This window comes from Pseudorca crassidens, chromosome 1 (genome assembly GCF_039906515.1).
Source record: "Pseudorca crassidens isolate mPseCra1 chromosome 1, mPseCra1.hap1, whole genome shotgun sequence".
Lineage (NCBI taxonomy): Eukaryota > Metazoa > Chordata > Mammalia > Artiodactyla > Delphinidae > Pseudorca > Pseudorca crassidens.
In genome coordinates, this window is record NC_090296.1 from 37811666 (window position 1) to 37838189 (window position 26524).

The 26524-nt window shown below is 38.3% G+C and overlaps 1 protein-coding gene and 1 long non-coding RNA gene across 4 annotated transcripts in view; both read left to right on the forward strand.

Moving 5' to 3' along the window:
* LOC137203338 (coiled-coil domain-containing protein 170-like) overlaps positions 1–7751 on the forward strand; it is a 33560-nt gene extending 25809 nt beyond the window's left edge. Inside the window, 3 exon segments of the mRNA XM_067699695.1 lie at positions 3559–3783; positions 4622–4837; positions 7311–7751. Coding sequence (XP_067555796.1) covers positions 3559–3783; positions 4622–4837; positions 7311–7325 — 456 coding nt within the window. The 3' untranslated portion in view covers positions 7326–7751.
* A 3871-nt stretch (positions 7752–11622) lies between these two features.
* LOC137226010 (uncharacterized) lies at positions 11623–21443 on the forward strand. 3 transcript variants are annotated; one of them, XR_010944151.1, is made up of 7 exons: positions 11623–11901; positions 12579–12694; positions 13619–13690; positions 14517–15466; positions 15992–16034; positions 20555–20631; positions 21238–21443. It is a non-coding gene; the product is annotated as an uncharacterized lncRNA (long non-coding RNA). The 3 variants fall into 3 exon arrangements; XR_010944125.1 differs by having other exon boundaries at positions 11623–12694; XR_010944134.1 differs by lacking the exon at positions 15992–16034 and having other exon boundaries at positions 11623–12694.
* The last annotated feature ends 5081 nt before the right edge of the window (positions 21444–26524 follow it).

Here is a 26524-nt window from a genome sequence, read left to right on the forward strand (position 1 = left end):
TGCTCTGTCAGCCTGGGCACAGCTATAATCCTGTGATTTTTCTTCTCCAATCTCCTGGTTAGATTGCACTGTTTCATGAATCTCTTGTCTTCCTCTCTTTTGGTTTACTTTCTTATTTTGCTGGGTTATATCCTCTAATAGATTCCTAAGAAATGGTGTCTTGGAGAGAAAAAATTTTTTGAATACTTGCATAAATGACAAGTATTTTTTCACATCTTTATTGGAGTATAATTGCTTTACAATGCTGTGTTAGTTTCTGCTTTATAACAAAGTGAATCAGTTATACATATACATATGTCCCCATATCTCTTGCGTCTCCCTCCCTCCCACCCTCCCTATCCCACCCCTCCAGGTGGTCACAAAGCACCAAGCTGATCTCCCTGTGCTATGCGGCTGCTTCCCACTAGCTATCTACCTTACGTTTGGTAGTGTATATATGTCCATGCCACTCTCTCGCTTTGTCACAGGTTACCCTTCCCCCTCCCCATATCCTCAAGTCCATTCTCTAGTAGGTCTGTGTCTTTATTCCTGTCTTACCCCTAGGTTCTTCATGACATTTTTTTTTCTTGAATTCCATATATATGTTAGCATACGGTATTTGTCTCTCTTTTTCTGACTTACTTCAGTCTGTATGACAGACTCTAGGTCTATCCACCTCATTACAAATAGCTCAATTTTGTTTCTTTTTATGGCTGAGTAATATTTCATTGTATATACGTGCCACATCTTCTTTATCCATTCATCCGATGATGGACACTTAGGTTGTTTCCATCTCCGGGCTATTGTAAATGGAGCTGCAATGAACATTTTGGTACATGACTCTTTTTGAATTATGGTTTTCTCAGGGTATATGCCCAGTAGTGGGATTGCTGGGTCATATGGTAGTTCTATTTGTAGTTTTTTAAGGAATCTCCATACTGTTCTCCATACTGAATGTACCAATTCACATTCCCACCAGCAGTGCAAGAGTGTTCCCTTTTCTCCACACCCTCTCCAGCATTTATCGTTTCTAGATTTTTGGATGAGGGCCGTTCTGACTGGTGTGAGATGATATCTCATTGTAGTTTTGATTTGCATTTCTCTAATGATTAAAGATTTGAGCATTCTTTCATGTGTTTGTTGGCAGTCTGTATATCTTTTTTGGAGAAATGTCTATTTAGGTCTTCTGCCCATTTTTGGATTGGGTTGTTTGTTTTTTTGTTATTGAGCTGCATGAGCTGCTTGTAAATATTGGAGATTAATCCTTTGTCAGTTGCTTCATTTGCAAATATTTTCTCCCATTCTGAGGGTTGTCTTTGGTTTTTTTATGGTTTCCTTTGCTGTGCAAAAGCTTTGAAGTTTCATTAGGTCCCATGTGTTTATTTTTGTTTTTATTTCCATTTCTCTGGGAGGTGGGTCAAAAAGGATCTTGCTGTGATTTATGTCATAGAGTGTTCTGCTTATGTTTTCCTCTAAGAGTTTGATAGTTTCTGGTCTTACATTTAGGTCTTTAATCCATTTTGAGCTTATTTTTGTGTATGGTGTTAGGGAGTGTTCTAATTTCATACTTTTACACGTAGCTGTCCAGTTTTCCCAGCACCACTTATTGAAGAGGCTGTCCTTTCTCCACTGTACATTCCTGCCTCCTTTATGAAAAATAAGGTGACCATATGTGTGTGGCTTTATCTCTGGGCTTTCTATCCTGTTCCCTTGATCTATCTTTCTGTTTTTGTGCCAGTACCATACTGTCTTGATTACTGTAGCTTTGTAGTATAGTCTGAAGTCAGGGAGCCTGATTCCTCCAGCTCCGTTTTTCATTCTCAAGATTGCTTTGGCTATTCGGGGTCTTTTGTGTTTCCATACAGATTGTGAAATTTTTTGTTCTAGTTCTGTGAAAAATGCCAGTGGTAGTTTGATAGGGATTACATTGAATCTGTAGATTGCTTTGGGTAGTAGAGTCATTTTCACAATGTTGATTCTTCCAATCCAAGAACATGATATATCTCTCCATCTATTTGTATCATCTTTAATTTTTTCATCAGTGTCTTATAATTTTCTGCATACAGGTCTTTTGTCTCCTTAGGTAGGTTTATTCTTAGATATTTTATTCTTTTTGTCGCAATGGTAAGTGGGAGTGTTTTCTTGATTTCACTTTCTGATTTTTCATCATTAGTGTATAAGAATGCCAGAGATTTCTGTGCATTAATTTTGTATCCTGCTACTTTACCAAATTCATTGATTAGCTCTAGTAGTTTTCTGGTAGCATCTTTAGGATTCTCTGTGTAGAGTATCATGTCATCTACAAACAGTGACAGCTTTACTTCTTTTCTGATTTGGATTCCTTTTATTTCCTTTTCTTCTCTGATTGCTGTGGCTAAAACTTCCAAAACTATGCTGAATAAGAGTGGTGAGAGTGGGCAACCTTGTCTTGTTCCTGATCTTAGTGGAAATGCTTTCAGTTTTTCACCATTGAGGACAATGTTGGCTGTGGGTTTGTCATATATGGCCTTTATTATGTTGAGGAAAGTTCCCTCTGTGCATACTTTCTGCAGGGTTTTTATCATAAATGGGTGTTGAATTTTGTCGAAAGCTAATTTTTTTTTTAAACTTCAGGCTCAATTTATAACTGAATTTAGACTTTATTTTCACACAGAGATTTGAAGGCATTACTCTATTGTCTTCTAATAACTTTTTTCTCTTAATAAAATTAATTTATGTACATTAGTTTTGTATATATCTCCTTCGTAATACTGTGTATTTTCACTTTCTCTTCCTTCTTTAACCAGTCTTGCCTGGAGTATCTGTTTCCTGTTTTGAAAGAACTAGTGGTTCTTTTCAATATATTTTACTAATTTTTAGTTTATATATAATGAAAATATGTGGTATCTTCATTAAATCTACACCTCTTCTCTCTCTCTCTCTTTTTTTCTGGTAGTAACTTTATAAAGTACAGAATAGTAGAAAGAATACAATTAAAACAATCAGTATTTCTACCCCTTTGAGATAACCAGTGTTAACATATAGGTATATCTTCCTATGATTATTTTCCAAGAATATTTTAACATAATTGAGATAGCGTATTTTTTCTTCATCTTGCTTCTGTCATTTAACTATATCATTAGTACTTTCTCTTAGTAAATATTTTTGAAAACTTTATTTATAATGAATGTATAATCAATCACATGTAATTTATTTTAACTATTTTTTGACATTTGCATTGTTTTTATTTCTTCATGTTATGAATAATGTTGTATAGAATATCTTTGTGCTTGAGTCTTTATCTAAATATTTTATTATTTCCTTATAATACATTCTTAGAATAGTTGAACTAATCTCTACTATCACCTGGTGTTTATAACATTGTATACTTAACTGTACCCTTGTTAGCCTTAAGCCATCACTTTTATTGTCATATTTTATTTTCTGGATTAGTTTAATGCATATTTGTGGTGAAAACTATTCTACTTATGTAAGAATTAAGTCTACAGTTTGTCAGTGTAGAGTAGATCTGGTATGCTACTGTAGAACACCATCTTAAAGCATAACTTCTTAATTCTAATACTGTTGATTTCTGTAAAGGAAAACTCCCAGACTAAGATTTCCCAGATGGAGAATGGCAAAACATTCAAGCAGCTAGAGAAAGACAACAAGCAAGAAACATTACTGAAAATTCAGCAGAATTTGAAGGTTGTTACAACTCAAAGATTAGAGGAGAAAATTCATAAACTTCAGAAACAGCTCAGTGACTTTAAATTGTCAAATAAAACTATGAAAACTCAACTGACAAGAGTAAATGTCCTTAAAGTAAGTAAAAAAATGAGACTTTCAAAAATTCACTTAAGCTTTGGTCTGTTTCTATTTTTGCTGCATGTTTCTCCTTGAACTTGAAAAATTAACATTAAAATTATTTTACATACATATAAAAGAATATATATATAATATTAAAGCATATAGAATAATAAAATTAGATGCTACAAATCTACCACTCATGTTAAGAATCAGAGTATTATCAATCCCACTGAAGCCCCCAGGTATCCTCCTCAAAGGTAACCGGTATTCTAAATGTTAGGTATCTAGATCCCTTGCTTTTTGTTTCAGTCATACTTTTGTCTTTCTTATTGGGTTAATGGTTAAAAGTTTTAGTGATTTTTGGGGGGATGCTCTTTGGATCTTCTCTATATCAAGCTCCAGTTGTAGTATTTCAAACATACATTTTATGCCTGAAACCAAATATACACTAGATACTTACTGATCAACTTTTTTTTTGCCAGTTGATTATCAAGAATATTTCTCTTATTGCAGTCAGTTATTTTCTCTATTTCTGTGTTTGATTAGCACAGACTATAAGACTTTTGAGGACATGGAACATGTGTTAAACCTCTTTAAATCCCAAGTGCCTAGTTTATAAAAGTGCTCAGTAACTGTTGGTTATTGATGAGCATGATGGTGGAGAAATGTCCTCTTAATTCATAAGTTGTGGAATTTTCTTTCTTTTCCATTATCTAGCTCTTCCAAAAAAAAAGAAAGAAAGAAAAAAGAAAAAGAAGAAAAAAAAAGCATGAGTTATTATGTATCATGCCTGTTATTTAGAGGAGTTTTAATCACAGTCATCTCCCTTTCCCCCAACCTTATACCCTCACAGGACAAAACAATTGAGAAGCTCAGGCAATCTTTAAAAAAAGTTGAAGCAATGAAAGGGAAGGCAGTTATGGAAACAGACTTGGAAACTACAGTAGACTCTGCTGAGCAAGATGCAAGGTGGGACAAAGAGAGGGCCCATCAAATGTTAGAAACTGTCACTCCTGAGCTCTGCACAGCAAAGAGCACACTTGAAGAAGTACCGGGACAACAAGAAGAGGTTTGTTTTTTTTTAATTACTATATTAAGATTATTTAAGTTGAAGTGATAAACACCCACCTCAATTTAGACTACCTTAGACAAAAGAGAATTGATAGGCTTGTGGAATCAAAGGCAGTTAAACAACCAGAGCTCTGAGAAGGCAGGGATGCACCTGGGCCACAGATTAGCACCTGGAGTCTTCAATATAAGGCCTTTCTCCCATTCTTCTTGGCAGCTGTCTGTCAGCTTGTCTGTCTGGCTGACAGCCACAGAATTTTACAGTTAGATTTTCTGTGACAGGAGAGAGAATCCCAAGAAAGGGTCTTACAAGCCCAGCTTAGGTCAAATGCCTATCCTTAGTAAATTCACAGTGGCAAGGAATGGGATATATGATTATCATAGCTTAGGTTTGTGTACACGTCCTCTGACTAACCAAAGACAAGCAGGGTAGGGATGAGAGAAAACGAAAGTTAAGGGGAAACCATTTTTGTGGGGCTGGATCACTTTCTTGGACAAGAGGGTAGTGCTTCTAAACTTGCTTAGATTCTCACTAGATTTATAAAGCAGATATTTTAAGAGAATTTTCTAAAGCCTAAATGATAATTTGGGGCTATTGTGGGATTACATGTCACACCGCCATACATGTTTCTTAAGAAACATGAAACTTTTTTGGGGGGGTGGTACGCGGGCCTCTCACTGTTGTGGCCTCTCCCGTTGCGGAGCACAGGCTCGGGACGTGCAGGCTCAGCGGCCATGGCTCACGGGCCCAGCCGCTCCACGGCATCTGGGATCTTCCCGGACCGGGGCACGAACCCGTGTCCCCTGCATCGGCAGGAGGACTCTCAACCACTGGGCCACCAGGGAAGCCCAAGAAACATGAAACTTTAACGAATTTCCTTAAGAGATTCTTAAAACCAAAAGTCATGATATTACCATTTTCTTTTTTTTCTCTTTTTTAACTTCTGCATATTCATTTTCTTAATTGTTTTTATTCTCTCAGTGTCCCTCCCTTATTATATTTTCATTCTGATCTCTTCTTTGGATATTCTGTAGTTTACTCTTCATTTCTGAGATGTCTTGTTCTTGCTTGTGTTTAATCATCACATCTTTCTTATCCATTAGGCATCTAGATATTATTTTTGTCCATTTCTATTCCAAATTATTGTTTTTTTTTTTTTTTTTGGCTGCGGCAGCATGCTGGATCTTAGTTCCCCGACCAGGGATCGAACCCCTGTCCCCTGCAGTGGAAGTGCAGAGTCTTAACCACTAGACAGCCAGGGAAGTCCCTCCAAATTATTGCATTTCTGATTCAAAAGGTGTTTTTTCCCCATGTCTGCAAATCCTTGTTTAATTGATATTTAATTCATATCAGGTGTTGTCAAACATGTTGTCTCTGCTTCATGGCAGTTTTTCTTGGGGGTAGTATTTTCACCACCTTAACAGTTTGGATGATACTGCTTTTCTGTTTTCTTCTCATAACAATTTAAAATGGATATTTGCCATTTATCTATTCACTTTAAAATCCCTTTGACTGCCCTGCCCTCTCAATTTCAGGTGTTTCTACCTCAGGGTACTTAGGGGGCAGGGTATACTTACTAGGCTTCTTAACTCAGTACCACCCTCTTCTGTTGACACGGTGAGTGCAGTTGCTAAAGTTTACTTAGGAAGTAAAGCCTTTTATTTTGGGGTGGGGGTTTATGTGATGTCTGTTTTTGCAATACTCTCTTGTTTATATAGGTCCCTTAATTTCCAGTGCTTGCTTTTTTTCTTTTCCTTTGGCACGAAGCCTCTAGGGAACACCTCACCCTTCCAAGTAGCTCCCTCTCTGCTCAGAAACCTTGCCCTCTAGATCGGCCATTTCTGCTCTCACATGCTTCTAAGCCCCTTTCTTTTCCTTCCCCAGTTGCCGGTATTCTGATTCATCAGGTCTCAGACTTGTTCTTCGTATTTCCCCCTTTATGAACTGTCCCTTTTCCGGGACACCAGAGGAAACTAACTGCATACTCCAGTGTGGGCTCTGGAGCTGCCTCTGTTGGTTTAGAATATTTATTTCCCCACTTATATGAAAACTGAAGTCTGTGGTATTCTTTACTTACGCTTTAGGCATGATTTATGGAGAGTTTTATCTGCTCTCCTTGTTGATCACTACAGTTTTTAGAGAATGGGTGGAGAGATATGTATTTAGGGGACAGCTATTACCTACAGCAAATCAGAAGTCCAAAAAATAATTACCTCATGGATGAAAAACAAGCAGCAATAAAATTAGGTTTAGTCTATAAGATTGTAAAAATAAAAACAAATCTTAAAATGCAAAGGTAATTTTAGATTTCTTGTAATTTTTTTTTGCTTAAAAATACATTTGAATGTAGAATAATGTACACTTCATAAAGAAATGTTTAATAAAACTAAATTTCTAATAAAAATTTCATTGTACATAGTTAAGTAGGTGAGCAAAACTAATGACATGTCTTGATTTTTGTGGTTCTTTGTAGCTTGTTGACTTTTGAGAAACTATTAAGAAGATGTTGGGATTTAACATGAAAACAGCAGATAAGAAAATCATCAATCACCTAAGGCTTATTATACAAGTATATAAAGCCTCTGACAAATCAAAGATTGCTTCTGCGTGTGAGACTGGATAGGATAATGAATAAAGAATTTCTGCCAACCAGAACTCAGCAGACATGGACATTTCCTCCAGCATCTTGAATATGGCTACGTTATGAATAAAACACATTTGAAACTTTTCACTTAAATCTCTTCTCTCCTTTGATATTTGGCAATTAACTTTTCTTTGTTGTAATTTTGTTTTGTACATTTACTTGTGGTCTAGTCTGGATTGTTAATTGTAATATATAGTATCTAATTATATTTATTAACTGTATTTTAAGCAGGATATTAATCAAAACTTGTTCTTAGTTGGAATATTTATATCTATAGTTAATGGCCTGTTTCTAGAATGAGTAGTTTTTTGGTTATACCCCCTTATGAATCTAGGTAAAGTTATATTCTATAATTTGAATCTATCTTATCTATTTGATTAACTGAGAGTTTGAAAATCAGATATGAAATGTTGAAGGGTAGGAAAGTCATTAAGAATTCTTAAAAATGTGCAATAGACTATATTGTGTTTTAAATTTTCTTAGTATTTATAGTGTCTGCCAGTGTTCCTAGATGTAGGCCGATATCTAAGTTAATGGACTGTTTTTAAATATATAATCTCTAATTTTTTTCATTTAGAATAGGAAACTGCTCATCTTCCAAGGTAGTTTTAGATTTATCCAAGATGTTCTCTGTAGGAACAGGTCAGAATCTGAACAGGCCAGAGTGGACACTCAGCGCCTGCTGCGGTCAATTGAAAAGGACTCCTGTGGGGCTTAGTTTTAGAGGGATCTTCAGGGTGGAAGGTGTGAAGTTACACTGGACCTTATAAAAGTAACACTTTGGAAGAAAATGGTTATCTTGAATACTCATTCAAGGAAAAGATGAGAACAACTTCTAAACTGACAGCCATGGGTCTCAAATGTGTGCCAAGGCACTCTGGAGCTCAGCATGCCATGGAGTATTTCAAATTTTAAAGGGAAACTGACATTTGACACTAGTCAGGAAAGTACTTGAACTGTTAGCTCCTACTAGTTTATAGTTTGAACACTGGCTCACTCTTCATTCCTTTTGATGACATATATATATATATATATATATATATATATATAAAACATTTTTATTGGAGTATAATTGCTTTACAATGTTGTGTTAGCTTCTGCTGTATAACAAAGTGAATCAGCTATAAATATACATATATACCCATATCCCCTCCCTCTTGCATCTCCCACCCACCCTCCCTATCCCACCCCTCTAGGTGGTCACAAAGCACGGAGCTGATCTCCCTGTGCTATGTGGCTGCTTCCCACTAGCTATCTATTTTACATTTGGTAGTGTAGATATGTCCATGCCACTCTCTCACTTCATCCCAGCTTACCCTTCCCCCTCCCCGTGTCCTCAAGTCCATTCTCTACGTCTGCATCTTTATTCCTGTCCTGCCCCTAGGTTCTTCGTAACCTTTGTTTTTTTAGATTCCATATATATGTTAGCATACGGTATTTGTTTTTCTCTTTCTGACTTACTTCACTCTGTGTGACAGCCTCTAAGTCCATCCACCTCACTACAAGTAACTCAATTTCGTTTCTTTTTAGATGACATATTTTTAATGAAAACTGCCCAGGGCTTCTCAGGACTTTTGAATTTGTTGCCAAGGGGGGCCTGACTCCAGGATCCCTGGATACAATGTAAGAAGTTCACTTACCTTTCTTCTGAAGAATATCCTTGAGGAAATGAAGGGACACCCTGTCCAGAGCCTCCACCTGCAACCCAACCTCTAAGAAAACCACCTTCTTGTTCAGGATTCCCCAGGGTCATGGCCCAAGGGTCAGCTGCCTGCTGCGGCCTCAGCACAAAGAGCTGGAAGGACTGCACAACTCAACGAGCCAGGCTAGCTGTTTCCCCACTTCTCCAACTCCTTCTTTTTGAGGAATTGCAAGTACTGTCAGCTCTTGGGGTCAAGTTCTCCATGAAGGTGAACGTGCCAAGATGCGGCAGTGTCTCAAGGAGCCACTTCATAAGCATGTTAAAGAAAAATCTTCTGCAAGTACAGAGTCCTTAGTCTTAATGCTCCTTTATGAATTGTATTAGTAGAAACTGATTGTTCAACGAGTTAACTGTAAAAGATTAGCTATGTTAACTCTGAGCAGACAAGGGAGAGGAACCATTCCACTACCTGGAACAAATCTTTTCTAGAACTGCTTTTATCTTGTGGCCAAATCACTGCCACTCTGTTCTTCAATGATGAGAAATGAACTTAGATTTAAGGATTTAGACAAATAGTTCTCAACCTTCAAGATGCAGCAGAATCACCTAATTAAAAAATCATTTCTTTTTCTGGGCTTATCCAGAGATTCCAGTTCAGTGAGTGTGGTGTGAGGGTAAAGTATGGACATTTTTTTTCAAAGCTCTCAAAGTGTATGAATTGATAAAATTACTTTGGAAAAGTTTGGCAGTGTTATCAGTTTCCTGCTGCTGTAACAAATTATCACAAACTTTGTGGCTGAAACAAATATTTATTATCCTACATTTCTGCAGGTCTCAGAGCTAAGTTCCTTCTGGGGAGGGGAGAATCCATTTCCTTGTCTTTTCCATCTTCTAGAAGATGCCCACTTTCTTGGCGCATTGCCTCCTTCTTCCACATTCAAAGCCAGGGTCATGAAGTCCGCCCAGGCTTTTTCGTACGACTATTTCTGTCATTCTCCTCCTCCTGCCTCCCTCCTCTTTTAAGGATCGTTGTGATTACATTAGGCCCACTTGGACAATCCAGAATAATCTCCCTATTTTAAGGTCAGCTGATTAGCAACCTTAATTCTCTTTTGCCATGTAGCCCAATATACTCACAGGTTCCGGAGAGTAGGACAAGCACACTTTTAGGGAGCCATTATTCTAGAAACCTCCCACAGTTTGCATCTAAAATTGAACACAGGCATGCCTTATGAACCAGCAGCTCCAGTCCTACATATATAGGTAACAGAAATATGTATGTATATTCTACAAAAAGACATTTACAAAATTATTCATGGCAGCATTGTTCATAATTGCCCCAAACTGGAAACTAGCCAAATGACCAAAAGTAAACATGACAACCAGATCCACTAGTTTAAGCATTTAGATCTCCTTCAGGTGTGGGACAGGCAGAGGTCAACTGGAATGCTGAATTTTCTAAGGGGCCATACAAGAAACTGACCCTAGGTCCAAGACTGGGGAGACGACATATGGAGGACAGCAAGAGTTTGAGGAGAAATGGTAAATTTATGGAGCTCCATTTAGCATGTGTTCCACTCAGCACGGTGGAAAATAGCAATGGCGTGCAAGAAGACTTTAGCTCTTGTTGAACATCTGTCTCTAACCTGCCATGTAACCCTTGATCTTGTCCTGGGCTGAACTCGAATTTTCTTAGAGGAAATAAGGTTTGGGTTTCTGAGTTCGACTCTAGATTCCAGGCATCCCCAACTATCCTGGCAGAAACATCTTCGCGTCAGATTAATGTGGCTTGCTGCCACATAAGTACAGGAGCCAGCAGGCAGCCACCAGGTACTTTCTTGCCCGGCGACTCTTTCCTCAGGGGCAAGGCGCCTGTGTGCAGGTCTGACAAGGTGGGAACAACCCCTCCTCCCCAGTCTACCAGACTCGGAACTTCCAACTACAGAAGTCTCCTTCCGCGAAACAAAGGCTATTAGGGACCCTTCCCTACCCTGAACCTTTGCCTGCGCTCCAACACACCCTAGCGACAAGTGCGGCTGCAGAGGCGAACTCCACCTTCCTGTGCAGCACTCCTACTCAAGCTTCCACTGAGGACTTAGCCAAACTGGAGGAGCCACTCCCTCCAAGGACGCGCGGAACCACCCGTTCCTCTTCCTTACAGCCGTTCGCAAGTTTGCGCCTGCGCTCCGCTAAACCAGGTTGCGCCTGCGCAGCCCACTGAGGCGGGAACTTGGGTAACCCTTGGCTGTAGGGCGAGTGCCGTGTGACACTGCGGACGGATGAGGGCGAAGGAGATGCGGAGAAACTGGTGGTGACTGGCTGACGGAAATGATTGGCTGGTGGAAAAAGCCGTTCCAGATCTCGCCTTCGTGTGGGCGGGGAACCAGCTGAAGAGGGAATCAGCCCTTCGGTGGCGGGGCAGGGGGCGGAGCCGAGGGGCGGTCTCGCGGGAGACCGTTTTGGCGGGCGCGGGAGGCGGGCGCGGGAGGCGGGCGCGGGCGGAGAGCGCAGGGCCTGTGCTGGAGCGTTCTGGCCCGTGTCCCGCGTGGGGAGCTTGGCGGGCGTCGGGCTGGCCGGCAGTGGGTAGAGCTGCAGAGTGTGGGGCGGCGTCCGGCGTTGTTGCTCCCCGGCTCCGTCAGACTGGTGTCAGGGCCCCCACCCCGAAACTGAATCGGAGCGACTGGGTGATGCCCCTGACAGTTTTGAAAGCCTTCTCAGGCAAATCTGATGCTCGGCCAAGGTTGAAGCCCAGCCCGCGTGGTTCCCTCAGCGTCCGGGGTAACCCCAGGTTGGCCAGTGCGGGGAGGGTCGTCAGCTTTGCGAGTCTAGGCTTTGTCCGATCCCCCACTCACATCTGGGGTTAGATGCCAAGTGACCAACGAGGGCGGACACTCCTCGTAGACGTCCACTCTGGAGAAGTGAGATTGGGCGTTTGCTTGGGGAGTGGGACTGCAGGACTGGGGAGCAATCCTCTGGTCCTGCAAGTTGAGTCCGTTGAGTGCTGTCTGTGCTCGAGGAACTTGGCTGGTTCTTAGGCACTCAGCTTACAGTTATCCCGATGCAGTTCTCTAATTTATCTGTTACTCAAGTAGCACTAAATATCTGGGTTTCTTTTACAGACCATTTCTTAGGATGGTGTAAGTCAATGGCAGAGCTCATCTATTGAACTTTATTCATTTTCCGTTTTGGGGTTTTGGTAGATGGCTTTTACCTTATTCTTAAATTCTGATGATATCTTACGGGAGCCACATATATGGAATTAGAGAATCTCTAATTTCTTATTAACAGTTTTCTTGAGATGTAATTTACATACCATGAAATTAACCTGTTTTGAGTGTACAATTCAATGATTTTTAACATATTTAAAGAGCTCTGCAACCATCACCATAATGGAATTAGGCGATTTTTTTTTTTTTCCTGATAATTGCCTTTACAAGTCTCAGAAGTTTGTCTAGGTGGGCATTTTGGAAATACAACCTAAGAGCCTCTGAAAATCTACGCTCAAGTCGTGTTATACCTGAGCAGGTGAAATTAAGAGAAGAATTGAAGCAAATGTTCCTAGAAGTTGCAGGTAGTGAAACTTTTGTGTATTGTCCAAGTAGATAGTGACCATTCCAAGTGTCTTTGTTTTCTGAAGAATATGGCATAAACCCCATTTTACAGATGAAAAAAGACTTTGAAGGATAAGTTGCTTAAAGCTCCATATTAGTGCCTAGGCTAGGCCCGAAACTTGGATGCTTTATCTGCCTTTGCCACCTCATCGGCCTGGTTTCCAATTATATTATCTATGTATGACCTGTACAATTCATTCATTTATTGAACAAATAATTATATAGAGTGGCCACTATACCAACAACAACCAAAAACACTGCTCTAAGTGCTGGAGATACCATAGAGAACCAGCTAAGTTTCTACCTTCAGCTAATATTCTGATGAGGAGACAATGATCCACTGAAAAAATATATACTCTAATTTTACATATTGAGACATGCTTTTGTTGTTGTTTTGGCCACACCACGCGTCTTGCAGGATCTTAGTTCCCGGACCAGGGATTGAACCTGGGCCCTCTGCAGTGGAAATGCGAATCCCTAACCACCGGCCTGCCAGGGAATTCCCAAGACATGCTATTTTAAAAAAAAATAGGTAAATTAAGAGTGTAGGGAACGGTGATGGGAGGCAGGATCTGATTTGAGCAGAAATCTGAAAGAAGAGAGGAAGTTGGGGCATAAGAAAAAGAAACCAAGGATTTGGCTTGAGCAACTGAAAAGATGGAGTTGCCATTTACTGAGTTGAAATATATTAGGTGACACTGTGGAAGGACCAGGTTTTAGGGTTAAGATGATAAATTCAGCTTTAGATATATTTAGATGCCTCTTAGTCATCCAAGTGGAGATGTGGTATTTAAATCCATGAGATTGGATGTGATCTGACCAAGGGAATGGGTGTAGGTAGAGAGAGGACTGAGAACTGATCCCTATGACACTTCAATGTCTAGAATTCAAGGAGATGAGGAGGAACCAGGAAGGAAGATCAAAAAGACGAGTCCATTGTGTTAGGAGGAAAACAGGTGAGGATTCAGCCTTAGAAGACAAGTGAAGAAAGTGTTTTGTAGAAGAAAGGGTAATTAACTATGTCACATGTTACATATTTATCAAATAAAATGAAGACCAAGAATGGCCCATTTGTAAGAGATAAGTAAAATCTTTTGATGTACATGTTCACACTAGCAGTAACTACAGAAACTTTCTTCCATTTTGAGGAGGTGTACATTTTTACAACCTTTTTGAAGGGCAGTTTGATATTATCTAAAATTTAAATATGTGTTTACTTTGACCAAATAATTTCACTTCTAGGAGTTCATCCTACAGAAATATTTATACATGTACACAAAGATATATGTATAAAGGTGTTTATCACAGCATTATTTACAATTGTAAAAAAAAAGATACAGATTTCCATCAAGATGGATGTAGTTTTAAAGGAAATATTGAAATGTATAGATATGAAAGATAGCTGCTATAGACTGAATTTTTTTATTTTTATTTTTATTGGAGTATAGTTGATTTACAATGTTGTGTTAGTTCCAGGTGTACAGCAAAGTGAATCAGCTATACGTATACATACATCCACTCTTATTTAGATTCTTTTCCCATATAGGCCATTACAGAGTATTGAGTAGAGTTTCCTGTGCTATACCGGAGGTTCTTATTAGTTATCTATTTTATATATAGTAGTATGTATATTAGACTGAATTTTGTCTGCCCCAAGTTCATATATTGAAGCCCTAACTAACCCTCGATGTGATGTTATTTGAAGGTGAACCTTTGGGAGATAATTAGGTTTAGATGATATCATGAGAGTGGGGCCCTATGTTGGGATTATTGTTCTTACAGGAAGAAGAAAAGAGATCTGAGTGAAGACACTGCAAGCAAAGAAGTGGGGGCTTACTAGGAACTGAATTGACTGGTACCTTGATCTTGGACTTCCCAGTCTCCAGAACTGTGAGAAATAAATGTTTGTTGTTTAAGTCATCCAATCTATGGTATTTTGTTAGCAGCCCTCACCTTGTTAGATGATAAAGTCAGGTTTTCTAATAGAATGTATAGTATGATCTGTTATCTTAATATATCCATAGGAGGCCTGTCTAATCACACTATCAAGAGTTACTTCCTCATTTCCCTTCCCTGATCACGGTTACATTATTCTTTTCTATCTGCAGCACTTATGACTATCTAAAAGTATTTTATTAATTTTTATACTTATTTACTGTCCTTCTTGTCATAGGAGGTAAGTTCTATAAGGTTTTTGCCTCTGTCTCTTTTCTTTGTATCCCCAGTGCAGGAGTATATAATTTTTAAATACATTGTTTTACGTGAAAAACCCAAACAGACAGTATTCCTGTAGTGGTTTTAAAATGAGACCATAAATTCTTTGATACTCTTTCCTTCAAAGCGTGGTGGCTAATTCCCCTCCTTTTGAGTGTGGGCTGGATTTAGTAACTAGCTTCTAATGAGTAGAATATGGCAGCAGTGGAGGTATGTCTGTAGGTCATAAAAGGCATCATGACTTCCTCCTTGCTCCCTCTCTTGGATCATTCATTCTGGTAAACCAGCTGCCCTATCCTGAGGACATATCAAACAGTGCTTTGGAGAGGCCCTTGTGGCAAGAAACTGAGGCCTGCTCCCAATAGCCAGGGAAGAACTGAAACATCCTGCCAACAGTCATGTGAATGAGCTACCTTAGAAGCATTTTTTTCCAGCCCCAGTCATACCTTCAGATGTTTGCATCTCCACGTGACAACTTGACAGCAATGTCACAGGAGACCCTGAACCAGATCACTCAAGTAAGCCACTCTCAAAATCTTGTTAGATAATACATTTTTGTTGTTTTAAGGCACTGTGTTTTGGGGGTAGTATCGTTATCACCAATAAATAACTAATAACAATTTTTGGTAAATATTATATTCTATTGTTTTAGTTAATACTTATTAGTTCCGTTCCTGAGAAAGTCAATTTCTCCCTGCCTTAGTTTTATCATATATAAAAGAAAATATAAATAGTTGGACAGTCCTTCTCTATCATCACATTAGAATTATCTGGGCAGCTTTTACAATATATATGCCTAGTCTCCATCCTAGATCAGTTAAGATCAATCAGAACTCATGGTAGGGCCCAGGCATACATATTTTTTAAACTCCTCTTTGAGATTCTAATATGTCACCTGGGTTGAGAACTTCTAGGTGATCTCTGAGCTTTCTCCTATTGATTCTGTTATGACTAATACATAATTGGGATATACTTTCACTGCTGTAAGAGCATTTCCCTGGAATTAGAGTCCCAATTTTTGAGATATCTAATCTTTGTTTTAGGAATAGACAATGGAATTATTATTTATGCTTCTTCCCTGAAGGGGTAAGTATGTATTGAAGAACAAAAATTTGGGCTATTTTAAGAATTTCACAGAAGAATTACCCAAAATTTGATTTTCACATTTTGGAATTTTTGCTTTTGGTGAAGCATTTTCTTTTTCTTTCTTTCTTTTTTTTTTTTTAAACATCTTTATTGTAGTATAATTGCTTTACAATGTTGTGTTAGTTTCTGCTGTATAACAAAGTGAATCAACTATACATATACATATATCCCCATATCTCCTCCCTTTTGTGTCTCCCTCCCACCCTCCCTATCTCACCCCTCTAGGTGGTCACAAAGCACGGAGCTGATCTCCCTGTGCTATGCGGCTGCTTCCCACTAGCTATCTGTTTTACATTTGGTAGTGTATATATGTCAGTGCCACTCTCTCGCTTCATCCCAGCTTACCCTTCCCCCTCCACGTGTCCTCAAATCCATTCTCTACGCCTGCATGGTGAAGCATTTTCTTAATGCTTTTCTAGTGCTTGATGAAATCCCCTTTGTGTTTTCATTTTATTAATCAGGAAAGTAAAGAGTTACACTACTGTTTTTCCATTTTTACTTCAGGGTGCCAAATAATTTTCATTTTACTTTTATAAAGTTTGTTTGGGAGAAGAGTACTATCATCATCTATAAGAATGACAAGCTGATTGTAAAATTCATATGCAAATGCAAAGGACCTAGAATAGCCAAACACTGTTGAAATTCTTTGAAAAAGAGTAGCAAAGTTGAAGGGTTAACACTATCTGATTTCAAGATTTATTAAAAAAAAAGATTTATTTAAAGCTACAGTAATCAGTACAGTGTGATATTAGTGTAAAGATAAATGTAAAGATAAATAAAAAGATAAATGGGATGAATAGAAAGTTCAGAGAGAACCACACATATATGGACATCTGTTGTGTTGTTATTTTAAATAAAGATAGAGGGACAATCTAGTGATGAAAGGGGAGTCTTTTCAACAAATGATTCTGAAACAATTGGATCCATATGCCAAAAAGAAAAAAAAGAAAGAGAGCAAGCAAAAACTTTGATTCATGTCTTGTGCCATATACAAAAATGAACTAAAAATGAATCATAGACCTAAATATAAGAGCTAATATTGGGGGCATACAATTATATCTGAATCCAGGTATGGGTTCAGATATAATTGACATTCATGTTTGCAAGAGTGAATGGAGGAGAGCTGGTGTATTAGTTCCTACTGCTGCTCTAACAGATTACCACAGGGACTTCCCTGGTGGTCCAGTGTGTAGGACTCCACACTCCCAAAGCAGGGGCCCTGGGTTTGATTCCTGGTTGGGGAACTAGATCCCGCATGCATGCCTCAACTAAGAGTTCGCATACTGCAGCTAAAAGTCCACATGCCGCAACTAAGAAACCTGTGTGCCGCAACTAAGACACCTGCTTGCCACAACTAAGAGTCCACATGCCACAACTAAGAGATCCCACATGCGACAACGAAGCTCCCATATGCCGCAACTAAGACCCGGCAAAGCCTAAATAAATAAATAAATTGCCACAAACCCAGTGCTTAAAACAACACACATGTATTATCTTACAGTTATGTAGGTTAGAAGTCCTACACAGGTCCAGCAAACTAAAATCAAGGTGGTGGCAGAGGTGCATTCCTTCTGGAGGTTCTAGGGGATAATGTGTTTGCCTTTTCCAGCTTCTACGTGATGCCATGGTATCTTCTTATCCTTTCATATTCACATAGGGCCTGGTTTCTTTTTACTCTGACTCTTCTCTTTCTTTTCACTCTGGAATGGTCTCTTCACTCTGCCTTTTCTCTTTCAACCAAATGTACCCTGTGTCAGTAGACTAAAAGAATTCAAAGAATTTTCAAATGTCAATTAAAATAATAAAAAGAAACATATCCTTGTATATATATAATATTAAATATTCTCTTTCTCATCAAACTTTCCTCCATGTATCTATTTCCTAACTCCATCATTACTTCTGTATTACTGGCATTCTGCCGCAAGGAAGAGCTTTCTCCTTTCTGAATTCAACTTTAGAAATTGTCTCTTGAATTCCACCTACGGTGGAAGATTTAGATAACTGGCACTAGTTCTTCATTGCCTTTCTCTCATCTTCACAGTAGAATTATATTATTTTTAGTTCTTCCATAGGTTATCTTTGTGATTTAAATTAATATACTGACACTTTTTTTTCTTGTTGTTTCAACTCTTTATGATACCTCTTGATCTTTAATTTAGTAAAGTGAAGATTTTTGTTGTCCTTGCTCTTTCCTTTCATTCTCTTTCCCTGTTCTATTTCCTGACTTCTCTCACTTAAACTTTTACTTTTACACCATTGAGGTTGTTATTTACATGATGTCTTGTAACCATTATTAAGTCACTGTGAGATTATCTAGTTTCCCATCAATTTTTCACTTAATGGCTTTAGAGCTCATTGATGAGCCTTACCTGAATTAATTATTTCACTAGGAATGACAAAATATTGATATTTTAAAATATAGTATTTTTGCTATACAGTACGTCCTTATTATCTATTTTATATAGTAGTAGTATACGAATATAGTAGTGTGTATATAGTAGTGTGTATATGTATATAGTAGTGTGTATATAGTAGTGTGTATATGTCAATCCCAGTCTCCCAATTTATCCCTCACCCCCACCTTACCCCCTGGTAACCATAAGTTTGTAATGACCTATATGGGGAAAGAATCTAAAAAAAGAGTTGATATATGTGTATGTATAATTGACTCACTTTGCTGTGCAACAGAAACTAACACAACACTGTTAATCAACTATACTCCAATAAAATTTTTTAAAAAATTATAGTATTTGTTCTGCATTTATTAGCTGCCTGTTATTAGACTCTGTTATTCTAACCATCCTAATTGTTGTAAAGTACAGCTTCAGTGTTTTCACTCATGCTTTTAATACTTTCCCATTGACTCAGAAATTAAATTCCAATGCTTCTGTGTTATATCTAGGCCTTTTCTATTATATTTTCCACCCTTATTTATCTCCCTTACTCCTCTAGATACTATGATCCTGGAAAGAGTTCTTGTGCTCCTCAAAATTTCCCCCCTTCCCCTTGCTTCTCCATCTTTGTTCTTGCTTTTCCCTCTACCTAGATTACTCTCACTCCTGTGGAATTTTTTTTTTTTTTTTTTTTTTTTTGCGGTACACGGGCCTCTCACCACTGTGGCCTCTCCTGTTGCGGAGCACAGGCTCCGGACGCGCAGGCCCAGCGGCCATGGCTCACGGACTCAGCCGCTCTGCGGCACGTGGGATCTGCCCGGACCAAGACACGAACCCGTGTCCCCTGCATCAGCGGGCGGACTCTCAACCACTGCGCCACCAGGGAAGCCCTCCTATGGAAATTTTATCCAAAGTCTTTACAGTAGCCTCAGACTGGCCTACAAGGTCTTACCACAGTAGAGTTCCTATCACCTTGGACCTTATTCCTCTCTGCTTTCTCTCTCTCTCGTTCTAGTTGCACTGGTCCTCAAACACACCATTCTCACTTCCACATCAAGCCTTCGCATTTACTCTTCCTACTTCCTATAGCTCTCCCTCCTGATATCTGCAGAGCTCACTCTGTCATCAGCTCTTTCATGTATTTGCTCCAATATCACCTTCTTGGTGAGGCCTTCCCTGACCACTCACTTTGAAATTGCAACACCTCCCTCACCCTTCCTACACTGTCCCCCTTCCCTATTTTATCTTTCTCCATAGTACTTATCTCTGTCGAATATATATAAGTTATTGGTTTAACTTATTTTCTCTTCCACCCTTACTCCCTGCTGGGTATAAGTTCTTTGAGGACAGAGATTTTTATCTATTTTGTTCACTGCTGAATACTTACCATGTTTGAAATTTAGCAGAATTCAATAAATATGTCTAAAATACTTAAATTTATGGAATGAATGAATGACCAAACCTGCAATGTGGTGAATTTTTTGGTTGTTGAATGAATGAATCCACTTCTCAAGAACCATCTCAAATACCATCTCTTTTTGGAAATTTATTTTTGTTCCTTGGGTCATCTCTATTCCAGATGATCTCTTTATTCTCCAGTTCATATAGAAAATGTTTATACTTTGTTATGGCACTTATATTTTGTCTTATTATTGTACTTATTAACATAGTGAGTAGATACTATCTAATTTATTTCTGTCCTCAGGAATATGTAGCACTACCTTATGTATACAGAGCACACCAAATAAATATATGTGAAATTAAAATACAAGTATAACGATAAATTCTTTTGCTTTGTTCGTTTTTATTCTTTGGACATTTCCTCTCATACCCTGTTCTTGCTTTAGAGGACTTTTATTCCCCTCTCATTTATTCACTTAATACAGACCTGAAAAACCCTTTTGCTTCCTTGGCACACTTTTGCTAAGCTACATGACATTCATCAAACTCTGGTTCAGAGCATTATGTCAGGATTTAGAAGTCTTAGTCAGGATTAGTATTCTAATCCTCAACTCTATCATGAACTGTGATTGTGATCCTGAACTTGTATTTTTTTTTCATCTGTAGCACAGAAATACAAAATCTTAGAAGTGGATGCAATATTAAAGTTCATATACCAAGTTTTCAGTCAACATTCTTTACAGGTATTTATCTATGTCTATTTCAATATTTCCAGTGACAAGGACTTACTGCCCACCCCCTCCAAAAGCCATTACATTTTCAGACAGCCCTAATTTTAAGAAAATTCTTATTTTTTTAAGCTAAAACCTACTGTCTTCTAACTTTCATCTTTTTGATCTCCTTTAAAATTTTCCTTCTCTATACTCAGTTACTGAATTCTAGAAATGATTTCCCAGTACCATCATTTCAACCCCTGTTACCATTCTCATTTGATGACTCATAAGTCTTTCTTTCTATGTGGGGTTTTCTGTCCTAAGGTTTCATACTATGACTGTATTTATATTTCAAAAGGAGGGAAATAGATGTCTTCATATTAAATTCGAAATGGGAGTTTAACATGTATGTCAGTATATTTAGGATAAAGATGAAGCTATCCTGGCCAAGAACTTTGAAAGATACAACATTTTTCACTTTGAAGGACCAAAAGACAGGCAGAAAATTTGGGATAAATGTTGAAAAGATTTGATCCATAAGGAAAAACAGACACACCTCTGTGTTCATTCCACTGGAAAACTAAAACTGTGATTCCACTATCAGAAATTCCTTAGTCAGTTGTTTACTCTTCCCAGCAACAGTGTTGTCCCCATACCAGCCATGGAGGAAGCTGTGAAAGAGAGGATTCAGGAAATTGGTGCAAATGAGCCATCTTGGAAGTCTGTAAGTATATTGACAGATAGATGAGTTACTCTTTCAAATTTGTTTCTTTTTAAAAATCTAGATTTTGATATTAGCCAATTTGGTAAACTCTGTGGTTCTGAATATTAATTTTGATTTTGTCACTATAAACATAACTGATAACTATCAGGAAGTGTTTTTTTCTTTTGCTATAGAGAAAGGAAGATCTTCATAGGAAATTCAGATGCTCACTCAGCAAATAGAGCAGCTGCCCATCTTTATGAATAAAGTGTTTATGAATCATCCCAGGCTGAAAAAAGTATAGGGAACAATAAAGACCCTTGATATATCTGAATGGAAAAATTGCTTTCCATGAGTTTTTTTCAAGAAAGATTTGCCTTAGATTAAAAAAAGACTTTCCTGAATGATAGATGTTAATTTGGGCAAAGAAAATGATCATATATTATTGTAATATTCCTAACTTTAATTTTGTTTATTGTAGAAAACTGATAAAACTGTTTATATTTCACCTATGATTGAAAAAGTGAAGAAAAACCGTTATAAATCCTTAAAGTGATGCTTCTATCTTTAACAAAAAGCCTTCCCTTTTTCATATCTTGTACTTTTTCATTCTGTACATATTTGGTATTTGTTGTGAGAGCATTTATATATAATTGTTAATGTACTTATAGGAAGACTCTAGGAAAAGGAACTCAAAAGAATGACTCTCTAATAGTGGAAGTTCAGGCACTGTGGTACCTAGATATGGTGGGTATTGGGTGGGGGGTCTTTGATGATATCCCTTAATAATGACGATGTAGATCATTGTTTTTCTACTTTTTCTTTCCTTGCATCTGTAAAGACAAGGTCATTGTTCAAACAGGATAGGAAGTAGGATGTGCTATCATTTGTTTTTAGGAGATCGTGATACGGTTTCACTACCTCCTTAGAAAACCACATGTCTTACCCAAACCTATGTTATACTGTTTTGACAATTGCTATGCAGTGTCATTTCACATTCACTCACTAATTTGCTGTCTATATTATCTATTAGTACATAACAGATGACCCTAAAACTCAGCAGCTTAGAATAAGAAACATTTATGATCTCATGCAGTTTCTAAGGTTGGGAATTCAGGAGTAGCTTAGTTGGGCTGGATGGTTCTGGCTGAGGATTTCTTGTGAGGTTTCAGTTAATAAGTTGGCTGGGGAGGCAATCATCTGGATGCCTGACTGGGCTTCCCCTAGACCTCTCCATAGGGCTGTTCACACCATGGCAGCTACCTTTCTTTAGATCAAGCAACCATACTCGTTTGTTTTGCTCCTCACTGGCCGATTTATTCATTCATTTGATATTTATTGAGTCACCAGTTTTTAAACATTTACAGCACTTTCCTTGTGAAAGACAAGGATGTCCACTTTTGCCACTTCTATTCAACATAGTACTGGAAGTTCTAGCCAGAGCAGTTAGGCAAGGAAAAGAACTTTTAAGAAGAAATAAAAAGCATCCAAATCTGAAAGGAAGAAGTAAAATCATCTTTGTTTACATATGGTATGATCTTTTTTGTAGAAAGCCCTAAAGATTTCTCCCCCAAACCTGTTAGAACCAATGAATGAATTCACTTAAGTAGTAGGCTACAAAGTTAGCATGAAAAAATTAGTTGCCTTCCTGTACACTAACTGTACAGTCTGAAAGGAAACAATTACATGAAATTATGAAAACAATTACATTTACAATAGCATTAAAAAAATAAAGTACTGGGACTTCCCTGCTGGTACAGTGGTTAAGAATCCGCCTGCTAATGTAGGGGACACAGGTTCAAGCCCTGGGCCAGGAAGATCTCACATGCCGCGCAGCAACTAAGCCCATGCGCCACAACTACTGAGCCTGCGCTCTAGAGCTCACGAGCGACAGCTACTGAGCTCACGAGCCACAACTACTGAAGCCCGCATACCTAGGCCTGTGCTCCGCAACAAGAGAAGGCACCGCAATGAGAATCCCCCACACTGCAATGAAGAGTAGCTCCCGCTCACCTCAACTAGGGAAAGCCCGCATGCAGCAACAAAGACCCAACACAGCCAAAAATAAATAAATTTATTAAAAAAATAAAAATTAAAAAATACTTAGGAGTTAACCAAAGATTAACTTATACAATTATAAGTTATATAATTAATTTATACAATGAAAACCACAAAACATTGCTGAAAGAAATTAGAGAAGACACAAATAAATGGAAATACAAACCAAGTTCATGGATTGGAAGACTTAATATTGTTAAGATATCAATACGTCCCAAAGTGACCCACAGATTAAATATAATCCCTATGAAAATCCAAATGCCATTTTTTGGCAGAAAGAGAAAAACAGTTCCTAAAATTCATATGGAATCTCAAGGGCCTCTGAATAGCTAAAGCAATCTTGAAAAATAACAGAGCTGAAGGAGTCACACTTGTTGATTTCAAAACTTAGCAAAGCTACAGTAATCAGAACAGTGTGGTACTGACATAAAGGCAGACATAGACCCATTAAACCGAATAGAGAACCCAGAAGTAAACCCTCACATGTATGGTCAAATGATTTTTGACAAGAGTGACAAGACCATTCCATGGGGAAAGAACCATCTTCTCAAGAAATGGTGCTGGGAAAACTGGATATCTGCATGTAAAAGAATGAAGTTGGACCCTTACCTAACACTGTGTACAAAAATTAACTGAAAATGGATCAAAGACGTAAATATGTGACCTAAAACTATAAAATTCTTGGTGCAGAAGTTTGAATTAAACTCCTTAGTTCGTGTCTCATCATTTGAGCCTCAAAAGGTATATCTCTTGTTTCATTTGTTTACTCTTTTTTGCTTTATTCCCTGCACCCATAATCAGTTGAAAGTATTTAATGACTAACCTTTTATTTATGTGTTCTTTTAAAACAGCTCCATTCAGTTTTAATTTACATGTCATAATATTCACTCATTTGAAAATATATAATTCAATGATTTTTAGCAAATTTATGGAGCTGTGCAAACACCACCACAATCTAGTTTTAGAACATTTCCATCACCCCCAAAGGATCCCTTTTGCCCATATGCAGTCAGTGCCCCTCCTATTACTAGTGCCAGGCAATCACTAATCTGCTTTCTGTCTATAGATTTGCCTTTTCTGGACATTTTATAGAAATAAATGACTGCAATACGTAGACCTTTGCATTTGGTTTCTTTTATTCAGGGTTATGTTTCTGAAGTTCACCCATGTTGTAGCATGTACCAATATTTTGGGCTTTTTGGGGCTTCCCTGGTGGCGCAGTGGTTGAGAGTCTGCCTGACGATGCAGGGGACGTGGGTTCGTGCCCCAGTCCGGGAAGATCCCACATGGTGTGGAGCGGCTGGGCCCGTGAGCCATGGCCCCTGGGCCTGCACTTTCGGAGCCTGTGCTCCGCAACGGGAGAGGCCACAACAGTGAGAGGCCCGCGTACCGCAAAACAAAACAAAAAAATATTTTGGGCTTTAAAAAATTACCATTGTATGGATATACCACACTTTAAAAAATTAATAGACTATTTTTTTGAGCAGTTTTAGGTTTACAGAGAAAATTAGAGTTCCCATATACTCCCACCATACACACACCAGTTTATTCTATTATTAACGTCTTGTTTTAGTGTGGTATATTTGTTACAATTGATGAGTCAATTTTGATACATTGTTACTAACTAAAGTTCTTTTTGTTGTTGTTGTTGTTGTTGTTGTGGTACGCCAGGCCTCTCACTGTTGTGGCCTCTCCCGTTGTGGAGCACAGGCTCCGGATGCACAGGCTCAGCGGCCATGGCTCACGGGCCTAGCCGCTCCGTGGCATGTGGGATCTTCCCGGACCGGGGCACGAACCCGTGTCCCCTGCATCGGCAGGCGGACTCTCAACCACTGTGCCACCAGGGAAGCCCCTTTGTATTGTTCTGTCAGATATATAATGATATGTAGCCACCATTCCAGTATCATGCAGAATAGTCTTGCTGCCCTAAAAAAGTTCTGTGTTCCATCTATTAATTCCTCCCTTGCCCCCAAACCTCTGGCAACAAGTGATCTTTTTACCATCTCCATGATATTGCCTTTTCCAGAATGTCATATATTTGTTTTTGTGTTTTGCCACACTGTGCAGCATGTGAGATCTTAGTTCCCCCACCAGGGATTGAACTCGCACCCCCTGCAGTGGGAGCACAGAGTCTTAACTGCTGGACCGCCAAGGAAGTCCCAGAATGTCATATATTTGTTATCATATAGCATGTATCCTTTTCAGACTGTCTTCCTTCACTTAACAATATGCATTTAAGGTTACTCCATGTCTTTTTGTGGCTTGATGGCTCATTGCTTTTTTATCACTGAATAATATTCTATTGAATGGATATACCAATTTGGTTATTCATTCACCCATTGGTGAATCTTGGTTGCTTCCAATTTTTGGCAATTATGAATAAGCTACTATAAACATTTGTGTGCAGGTTTTTGTGTGAACATAAATTTTCAAAGTATTTGGGTAAATGCCAAGGAGTGCTATTGCTCAATTATATAGTAAGAGTATTTTCAGTTTTCTAATAAACTGTCAAAATGTTTTCCAAATGCAAATGTACCATTTTGCATTCCCACTGGCAATGAATGAGAGCTCCTATTTCTCCATGTCCTCACCAGCATTTGGTGTTCTCAGTGTTTCAGATTTCAGTCATTCTAATACTTGTGTAGTGGTATTTCATTATTTTAATTGCAATCCCCTAAGGCTATATGATGTTTAGCATATTTGCATATGATGCTTTGCCATCTGTATATCTTCTTTGGTGAGGTTCTGTTCAGAACCTTTGCCCATTTTTAAATTGGGTTGTTTGTTTTCTTATTGTTGAGTTTTAAGGTTTCTTTGTATATTTTGGATACCAATCTTTTATGAGATATGTATTTTGCAAAGATTATCTCCCAATTTGTGGCTTATCTTTTCATTTTCTCCCCAGTGTCTCTCACAGAGCAGAAGTTTGTTTAATTCATACTTTACTTTTTTAGAAGAGTTTAAGGTTCACAGCAAAACTCAGGGGAAGATAAAGAGATTTCCTGCATATCACCTGCCCCACACATGCATAGCTTCTTCCATTATCAACATTCCCTATCAGATTGGTACATTTATTACAATTGATGGATCTACATTGACACATCATAATCATCCACAGTCCATAGTTTACATTATGGTTCACTCTTGTGTTTTACACAGAGC